Genomic DNA, 10,717 nt, shown 5'->3' with positions numbered 1-10,717 from the left:
TTTAATGTTTTTGGAAAAGGTGGAACCTTCCAATCCATCGCAATCACCCTCAATTTACTTAAGACAAAATTGAAAACGAGAAAAACCCCCTTGTTCCCGGACTAGCATCAGAATTCCTCTAGTAGGGTAAATATCCTAATTCAAAACCATTTCCAGACGCTTTAACTCTTTCGTCTCTTTTGGGACTCTGAGTACCCAAAACAGCATATGAATGTTCTGTGAAAAAATAATGTTTTTTAATTATTCAGAACTGATAAAAATCCTATTCTTATGGATGATTACAAACTATAAGGATGTCCAAATGTAAGATATTTTTTGTAAGACCTCAATTAACTCCTGAGCTTAGATATTTTTGATTAAGAAATTGTGAAATTGGCTTGCATCATATGCTGCGGTCCGGAAAGAGTTAACTTTGACAGAAGATTTAACACATTAAGTTCATATTTTTTCTGAAGAGAATTACATAAATTTGCTCCTTGACTCTTCTAGAATGTTACTGTTTAGTGAAAATTCTTTAGATGTAATTTTAAAATTTCTTAAATACAAGAAAAATACGTGAGTGTAAAATGCTTCGATTGGAAACAAATTAATCTAAATGGAGACAAGGGAAAGTTTCTAATTGGACACAAACAGTGTAAGTGAAACCGGAACGAAAGGCTTCCAAAACCTTGTTGAGTTGCTCTTGAGTGAAGGATTTATTCTTATTCCTGGTCTTTTCTCCTTTACCATCTAAAACAATAAGAAAATCTCCCCAAAAAGTCATATTTCCGGGATTTCATTTTCATTTGAAAATTTCACGTAGCGTTAACAATAAAGATTAGCACTTAATTTAACTAAAATTAGCCAGAAATATGTCATAAATGTTAAGCAAAACGAATAAACAACAGTCACCTCATTGTGTTTTTCATTGGAAAACATGGTCGATCGATGAAAAATTCGATGGTGAAAAGCTACTTTTTTAATTTTTCTCTGAAATTACCAAATTAAAATTTGTGGATATGAATGGATATTCGCTTTATTTGGAGCAAAATTAGCTAAATAATGAAAGTGTGGTATATAGAATATATAAATATAGTAATTTAGTACAGTATTTATCAGGAAAACAGTGACGTTTCCATTTGGAGTAGCGAAAAATTTCCATTTGGAGCAGGCTTTGAATTAGCTTAATTTACCCTATTCCTAAGCAAAGCTGAGGTGAAATGATAACTGTCCCATTGCGATGCATCGCTAGTATCGAGTGTCGATTATGGGCGATCGAGATGATAACTTGCATTTTATGTTGCTAGTGTCGATAATTTCTCGCCACTAATTTATCGACACCTCAAAAGCTGTCGATTTGCACTCTCGAAGGGAAATTTAATGAACATTTTACATTTTTTAGTATGTATATAATTGTATTACAATTTTAATTTATCTTTATTAAATTTTTTTTACTAAAAAAAAACAGTTTTTCTGAAATTTTATTCATGTTGGCCTCACCATAAAATATGGAATTTCTTGAAATTATTTTGGCCAAATTGAATGCGAAAAATTGTATTCTGTTGACTGAGTTCAATGAACCACAAAATTACCCTTCCGTCGACTTAGAAAGGCTCATCAGAAAAGCAGCTAGCATACACGGTAATGAAAGCTGAAACATTTGAGGCAGTGTCCAGGAAGAAGTTGCTCATAGATCCATTGTGGCCAAATGGAACATATTCAACAGAAACTCATGAGTTGTCGGAGATGACCATAGATTCATTACTTTTCTTTTGGACCTTCTGCCCTGCCCTGAGAACTATTAAAGTTCACAATCCAAAATAATCCGCGTACTGATGGAACAGAGAAGGATATCATTCTTGAAATTCCTGGAACCATTTCTTCAGTATCATTAGTGAAATATGTCTTCGAGGGTCAGTTATTTTGTAAAACATTAGGACAATAAACAATTAGGGTCAGTTATTTTGTTATTTTGTTTTTTTGTGATTGAAATAAATTTGAATTGAATTGAATTGAATTGAATTGAAAAATGCAAGGCAAACAGAAAATATACGTGTAAATAGATAGATTTTCACATATATGATTTTTTTTATGCTTACACATCTTTCAGAAGCTTTAAAGAGTAATTTTCATAACGCGATTTTTGCGTCTTTTCGTTCATCAAAATGAATGTTTAGTTTCCCCAAAATCACACTTTCCATGAAATTCATTTTTTAATTTCTGGGTTCATTTTTTAATTTCTAAAAAGCAATAAAATCACAGAAATAATTCCGATTGCAAAATAAAAACAACCCGTCAAATCATTGCTCTACCTGCCGATTTTACTCGGAGGTTTTTTTGAATTTTAACGGTATATTCTAGTACATTCAGAGAAAATCTGCAGATTCTCGGCAGAATTTCTCCCTAGAAAATCTGCATAACCTCCATTACTTCACAAAAATATTGTTGATTTATGAAGAAACTGTAGAAGTTATAAAGAAAATTGTATGCTCTGCTTAACAAGCATTACCGAGTACACATTTTAGATAAGTAAAAAAACTGCGAGCAAAAATACTAATTTCTTAAAAATCGCCAATCGAATGATACAAAAACACGAAATTTTGGTCGACACTCTGTTTAAAGTTTTCACTTCACTTTTCTCTACTTGTAACACGGCGTCGCAGAATTCTTTATTTTATATAAACACCGTGATATCACTAAGAATAACTCTATAGAATTTTGCAAACTTCAGTGAAAAATTTTTCCATCTCTTCTGACACATCTTGTCTGGAAAGTCTGGAATGTAGAAAAAATCTACAGAATATCTACAGAAATTCGTCAGAAAATCTGCCGAAATATTCTGACGAATTTTGTCCCAAGCCCAAATAAAATTCGTAAGAATATCTACAGAATTTATCTGCAGATATTCTGTAGAGGTGTAGATTTTCTCTACAGAAATCTTAAAGATATCTGCAGATATTATTTGACGGGAAGCGAGAGTGAGGTTATATTTCACTGTCCCAAAGTGTCACAAGAACAAGCCGACAATGCGTGAAGAGCCGACATTCATTTCATCTCATCATTTGGATCTAACGATACTAGAGATTCGATAATGTCGGATCGATACTAGCGAGAGCCAAAGTTATCATTTCACCCCCGGTCTTTGCAAACATTTTATTTAGATCCACAATTGTTTTGTCTATCCAAATTACATCATGTTAACACCTAGTTTTCTTCAGAAATACAGTAGACTCTCTCTCAAATGGGCATTTGAGGCAAAATGTCATCCGGTTTATCGCTTGATTTGGGCGTCAAAGCCTTTGTAAATTCCACAAAAAGCGCTCAATTATAAAGAATCACGATAAAATAGGAAGAACTACAGCGAATTTGAGCAAATTAGCTTCATAATTAAACGTGAAAATTGTCAACAAAATTTATCGCCCGATTGAAAAAGAACCGATTGAGTGAGAGTCTACTGTATACTGTATTGCGAAAAAATCGTATATAGCCCCACAGCTCAGCAGCCCCAACTCCCCCTAACGCACTAAAAAAAATCGTAAAAAAATGAGCTCTTTCATGATCACTTCACTTGAGTTTTTTTGATCTTTGAAAAAAAATATGTTCTGTTTATTTACGTATACTTTACGTACATTTGCGAATAAATGTTTATAAAAGGACAAAAAAACACTCATCAAGTCATCACGTTACCACCAATTTTGACAAAAACACTCCAAGCTTTTTGCAATTTTTTGTTAGGATTTCGTAAACACAAACTTTAACTTACAAACTGTTTTACAGGTCTTACAAATAATGCAATCATTTTATTTCCGACCTACGACTGCATAAGAATTATAACTTTAAAATATAAAAATTTATTTTCTTCTGGAAAAATCTTAGGAAAAGAGCATATCGTGAAAATACGTTAATTTGAATATTTAAATAAAAAACTGCAAATGCGTTTGGTGATTGTGAAAATGTTGCTAACTTCACAGTGGTATAATCATGCCACCGTCCGCGTCATCTTTTCTGCAGCGCGTCAGTCAGCCATTGAACGTGTCTTGTTGAGGACGTGTAAGATTTCTTTTGAAGATTTATTGAGCTCAAGAGAATCAGTTAAAATAATCAGTATCCTCAGAAGTGGCACAGTAAATTTATAGAGAGGAAAAGAGTTAATACATCTTGTGAATTAGTGTGTGTTCTTACTGCAAGTTCCTTGAAAAACAAAACCTTGCAGATTTTCTCTGAATTACCAAAAAAAAAAAGAAGAAAATTTGGAGAGATTTCTAAATTTCTCTCGAAATGACTTTCTTTTGATTGCTTGATAACATTTAGTAGCCAGTATGAAGTGTTTGTAATTTTTGAAATTGTGCAAAAGGAAGAAAAAAAAGCAATTTGCTTATCAAGGATAGTGTTCTGTGCCGGAAGATTTAAGTTCCTCTCCCTCCCCCATGTCAACAAATCAGGGCTACCAGAAAGTATCCACGGAAATACCCATCATGGCAGACTCATCGAGAATCACATCCAGGAGCAGTTCACAGCAGCTTATGCCAGATTCCGCGAGTGTTTCAGCCTCATTGGAATCTGGTGATCAGGATAAGCCAGAACCTTCATATCAGTACAGTGGCTTGAGGTCAATTGGGAAGCGGGAGTGGTTCACAGTTTCAGTGCTATGCTTCGTGAATCTCATCAATTACATGGACAGATTCACAATTGCCGGTAAGTGAAGGCTATTCCCAAAGCAAAATGATAGGGCATTGAAGCAGTGAAAGCTGCAAAGACGGTAGAATGAGGCAGGAAAACTTCTCCGAGATGCGTTTTTTAACACCCATCACGAGGTCTTTTTGCGCGTGGTTGGTAACTCACCACAAGTACACAAGCTTTAGAATTTATTTAATAAATTAACAGAATAGTAACAAGAAGAGGAAATGTACTGGTAACTTGGTGAAAAATCATGAATGTTGACTCATAGCCTCTAAAAAAAAAGTTTCTCAGGGTAACTGACGTCAAAATATCATTTTTTAAAATTAATGTGTTTTTGTTACATCCGGAAAATCTTTATAATAAAATGTCCAAAAAGTTTAGAAGTGCCTAATTCTGAACCTACTGTGGAAATAAAATTTCTTAAGAAACATTGTACTATTTTGCTTTATTTACATTGCGGCTATTACATTAAGTACTTATTAAGTATTTAGTAAGCCCTTACTGCAATTACTTAATTTTAAGGAGTTGTAGAGCATCCAAGTGAATCCAAAATGAATAAGAAATTTAGGAAAGCAAAGATGTTGCCGGAATAGGCAACACTACCTCACCGGGGAGACGCTCACAAATTATATACTTTTTTACGCGAAATACAGGATCCAACTGGGAAATTTTACCCGAAATTTAAACATTGATTCATTATTAACATAAACGGAAACAATCTTTAATGAAAACTAATCAATTTTCATGAAAAACACCGAAGGAAAACCTTCTGCACTTCACCACAAATCGTAAGACTGCTAGAAACACAATCAATCTGTCACATTTTAAAATTTAACGGTCTTTGTGTTAATACATCCTAAAATGAATAAATATTTAAAACCAAAATGAATTCATTGACTATTCGAAGATAGCATACATTATTTTAATTAATTTATTTCCATGGCCGAAATTACACTCAAAGTGGCCGAAATTAGAAGCTGGCCGAAATTTGGCACACTCCCCTATATTGTATAAATTGTGTGCCCAAATTAAAATTAAATGTAGAATGGTTGGAATTTGAGTACAAATTTTACAAGGGAATTAAATTCAGAGAGAAAATAAGTAAAAGAAATAAAATTTGAGGTTAAATACGACGGCGCCCCCAATGTTTCTCTAGACATTTGTCCAACCTAGTCATCACAAAAGCTAAAACTTCACGAAATTCCATGAGATTTCACGAAATTCCACCTGTCTAAAATAAGGACTACTACCTCACTGGTAAATGTCTTGAAAAATTTCCCATTTTTCACACGAAAAATCTAATTCACAAGGCAAATCTCACTTCAGGTCAAATGTACAAGTCACCACTAACGTGAATCAACACAATTTTCAATTAATATTCAATAATATTACTCAAAAAAAGCGAAGAAATATTGTTAGTACTTCACAACAGCTAAATAAGACTGATGTAAACAAGAAGTTCTGTCATATTTCTCGTAAGCAATTGCTCACACTGAATTTTCAACAAAGCAATTTCAATTCAAATAATATTCAAAATTTAACGTATTTAGTGTTAAAATCTTCCAAAAAGAACAAATACTTAGATAGGATTCATTATTCATCAAATATTGGAATAAAAATCCATAATTTTAATCAATTTATTTCTAGTGTCCAATTTTACCCTCAAAGTGTCCAAAATAAGAAACTGGACAAAATTATGAGCCTTTCCCCTACTGGGATAAAAAAAAGAAAAGTGAGCATAAAAACTTCACAGAAAAGTAAATCAAGAGACATATAAAGACATATTTTAAATCATTAAACAAAACAAAAGTGGGAATATAATAATTAAAAAAAAAACATTAAACGTTAAAATGTAAAATAAAGTGATAAACTTAAAATTTTTAAAATTTAAAGTGAGTGAACGAAATAGCTATATGGACCTAAATCAATAACGAAAGTTCGCGGTTGGTACCACAGTACATGAATACCTGAACAACTACCAGTCACCTTTTGGGAATTTAACATATTTGTGACTACTAATCAATCTACAGCCAGTGGCGCTAGAACGGTGGCCACCGGTCTGAACTAGAAGAAGTTTATCATGGTGGCCACTGCGCTCCGAACAAATTAGGAGGCCGCCACCGTCGCAGCATATTTAACCGCGAATCTTTTCGTTGCTGGTAATTGAGTCCGACAGCCAAAACGTAAAAAGAAAGAAGAAGAAGAAGTACTTGGCCTTTGTAAAAGTCTTTAATAAAGTACTTAAATAAGGACTTTAGACTAAGCGTATTACATTAGTTACATAAAAGTTTATAAAACATTTTTCTAAATTCATTAAATTTGTTTTAATTTGCATAAATAAAATACTTTCACGCTTCCATTTTTACTCAAGAATTCAATCATATTGATAAGTTTTAATATTAAAAATGTTACTATTTGGAACAGGTTCTGAAAAAAAGCTCTTCTAGTTCAAAAGCTAAATTGGACTTCTTTACTCATTTTAAAGAGAAACTTAGAACAAAAGTTATTTCTTCGAAAGTCCGTATTAAATAATAACTAAACATTCATTAGCAGAAAGTTTTCCAAAAGAATTTCAAAATATTTGCTGCTTGTGAAGTAATACGAAGAAATAATGTTTAATTTGAACTTGAAAAAAAAAATGTTGCGATAAATATATCTGATGTTCGGGGAAGATGATTGAATTTTACTGGTTGCCAGAGACACACACAAACGAGGAAAAAATAGAAAAAATGCTCATAAGTGTTTATATAGTATAGCTATAGAGCAATTCACGATAAAAAAGGCGCCAGTGGTGAAAAGTGACGTAGTTCTACTGGTGCTCATTCGTGAAAAACGAAAAAGTATATTGGAAATCAGACCATTCATACCCATCGTCATAATGTTGCATCATCACAATAATTATTTTCATCGCGATTGTTTACTTTGAAGCAGAAAAGGAGCAATTGAAGAAGTGGTACCACCTCGAAATTATATAATTTTCATTATAATTAAAATAACAAATAGGAATTACGTTTCAAAAAAATCGTACGACCCACAGAGTCATTTGACTTTGGCGGTCGAATAGAACTATTTAGATTTGGTGAAATTGTATTAAATTACCATTGATTTTCATCGCTTTTCTCCATTACCATCTTATGTCAAAATAACAATTTTTAAAAGGGAAAACATTGTGTTATTCGATAGCCAAATTGAGTATGAATAGGGCATTAGCATGGATGTCATCAATGACTCTGCTGAATCTCCACCACTATCAAGAAAGAATTTGAATGAATCAAGCATTCCTCACGAGTTTTCTTTTGTATGTTTGATAACTCCTAATCGCGTGACAATACACTGTCACCCAACATACGTATTTTTTTTTGTAATATTCAGTCTGCGGCATGTTATGGGTCTAATAGTAAAATTTGTTTACCATATTTTTACTACATCACAAGTGGAAGATTAAAGGAGTGACAAGAGATAATTTCCTCTGCGTCTCCTGCAGAGCCTACGTCAGTGTACTCACACACCCAGAAACATCCGATCTCGTCTCGTCAGTGAAACGTCTGGGGCGCATTCGCGAATTACTCAAACGAAATTGTGAAACTCTTGACATAAGCGTCTTTAATGAATATTTTCGCGGAATTTTAAATTTATGACTGAATTTCAACCAATATTTCTTGTCACTGTGCGATTTTCTGGTTTTTTGGATCGAATATCCGGCCCGAAGGACCAATTATCTAAGGGATTTTATATAGGAAACACAGGAAATGAAATTAAACTTATTAAATTTACAAAGTTTTACCAGGCTGAAAGATCTGAAAATCTAATTTAGATAAGTAGTACGAAGTAGAATGTACCGGAAGTACGGAAGAAGAGCATCCATTCTAGGGGAATGTGCTCCCGGGTAATAGGGTTTAGAAGCTATTAACCCTTCCCGGCTAACACATTAAGTACTTATTAAGTACCTAATAAGTTCTTAACTCAATAACTTAATTTTAAGGAGTTGTAGAACATTCAACTACTTAAAAAATATATGAAAATGAGACAAACATCAGCGCTTTGTGGCAAGTCGTGAAACTAATATGACATGACTCAACCTTAAGACTAAGTACTTAATTAAGGTCTTTGTCAGAGTCCTTAATTAAGTAGTTTGTATTAAGGACATGAAAATTATTTTCAATAAGTACTTATTTAAGGACTTTCAACTAAGCACTTTTTAAGTATTTACTCTAATGCATATAAAAGATGTATTTTCATTCTTCATATTTTTTTTATTTCTCAATTAAAAGTTAAAATCACACTTTGCCTAATTGTTAAGATGAATCCGTTGCTACCGCAGCTCTGTTGTGTTATCCGGCACAACACTTTTCTCCCTGGTTGCTACTGTTGCCGGATGGAACTGTAGTCCTCAAATTTCTTTTGAGACGTGTTTCAGATGCATCTGGAACAAAAAACCATTAGGACAATCAAGTAAAAAAAAATTATAATATTCAAAACTTTTTAAAAAGTAGACTCCCGCTCGAAACGTGAGTTTATGAGATTTCATGAAGATATGCATTCCCGACTCCCGGATTATACGTTAGTGGCATTGGAGAGAGGATTCATCGAAATTTGATAATTTTTTGTGTAATTTACACTCCCAGATTACGCGCTGAAGGGAAAATTTAACAAAAATGGGACATTTATTGGAAATTTAAGTTTCCGTATCGCAAGTTGAGAGCATAAAAGGAAAAAATTAATTGATCTTGGGATACTTTTGGGCAAATTAACATTCCTGGATTATAAGGTCTAGGAGACTACGGGGAGAGCCTTGAGTTACACTTACCAATTGAAAATGCAAAGAAGTATTATATTATATTTAACTTAATTCACTGAACTTTACTATTTATAATTTAATCACTACATCACTAGAAGAAAGACAACTTTGTAAAGTATTTAATAAGATTTTGTGGTTATGTTTTCCTGAAATGTCAATTTGTTTCATCTCTTTCTAACCAATGGTTAGCATGTGTCCATCACATTCTCTATTCCAATTTCCACTTTTTACCACCAGATGTCACTACTTTCGCTCGAAAAATTCCTTAATTATGTACTTAATAATTACTCAATAAGAACTTAATTTATGAACTCGGGCTAAGTTATTATTTAAGAGCATCTGCAATGCCTTTAATTATAGCATTGCGCTAGTAACAGCTTACCTTGTGTTAGCCGGGTTATTCATCGTCAACGTTTTCAACCGCTTATCACAATTGGGGTCGCGGGATTTTTATTCGCGTAGGTCGCTTCCGGTACAATCCGTCTGTCATTCGAGGCTCGGTAGGTTTTCCAATACCTCTTAGTGGACCCTTATCGGTAAAGTCTAAGAAATGCTACTGTGGATGTCAAGGGCCGTTACACCTCTATAAAAGACATAAGAAACATAAAAGATAAGGCAAAGAGTTCTGATCGTTTTGATAAAATTATAGAAGGTTAATCGGATCTACGTTTCCCCAATAATGTGTATATAATTTTTAAGCCTATTTTATCCCAATCATCCAAATCAGTTTGCTCATGTGCTTTTCAGACTATTTCATAAAAAGCTGTGTGTAGGAATGTGTAGCCTTTGAAGTTCAATTCAATATTAAATAATTGTATTCTTCAATTAATTGGTAAATTGGAGTATCGATAAAGTGTGTGTAATAATATTGATTGGGAAATGAAAAAAAATCATGTGTAAAACAAATGATGTCATGCTCTAGAAATTATGTGAGAATTAAAAGAAAAGCATATTTCTAGCTTTAGAAAAAAACATTATGATAACGATGGGGAAAGAGTACATTGCACAGGTTTTTCTCACTATTATAAGGGAATTCTTAAACTTACTTGAAACTTTTCAATACATCAGCGTGTGTTGAAATTGGGAGATTTTGAAATATTTTTTCTTTAATTAACACTGTGTAGATATTGTTCAATTAACTGTGAATAGGGGTTGGTTTGGAAGCCTCGGATGATGGAAGTATGTTAGCAATCGATTGTCTGTATCCCTTAATATTTGAGAACGACAGGCTCATACATCAGTATGACCTAGTTCTGCTCA

At 33.1% G+C, this 10,717-nt stretch overlaps 1 protein-coding gene across 4 annotated transcripts in view; it reads left to right on the top strand.

Annotated features, from left to right (window-relative positions):
• Window positions 1-3,986: 3,986 nt before the first annotated feature.
• Window positions 3,987-10,717, top strand: part of LOC129800673 (protein spinster) — a 33,642-nt gene continuing 26,911 nt past the window's right edge. For all 4 annotated transcript variants that reach the window (XM_055845247.1, XM_055845248.1, XM_055845249.1 and 1 more), the window contains exon 1: window positions 3,987-4,674. In XM_055845247.1, the coding sequence (XP_055701222.1) occupies window positions 4,407-4,674 (268 nt within the window). In that variant the 5' untranslated portion in view covers window positions 3,987-4,406. The remainder of the gene's footprint in view (window positions 4,675-10,717) is intronic.

The sequence above is a fragment of the Phlebotomus papatasi genome, chromosome 2 (assembly GCF_024763615.1).
Source record: "Phlebotomus papatasi isolate M1 chromosome 2, Ppap_2.1, whole genome shotgun sequence".
Classification (NCBI taxonomy): domain Eukaryota; kingdom Metazoa; phylum Arthropoda; class Insecta; order Diptera; family Psychodidae; genus Phlebotomus; species Phlebotomus papatasi.
The sequence above is the reverse complement of the archived record's forward strand: the minus strand, read 5'-3'. Positions and strand labels throughout refer to the sequence as shown.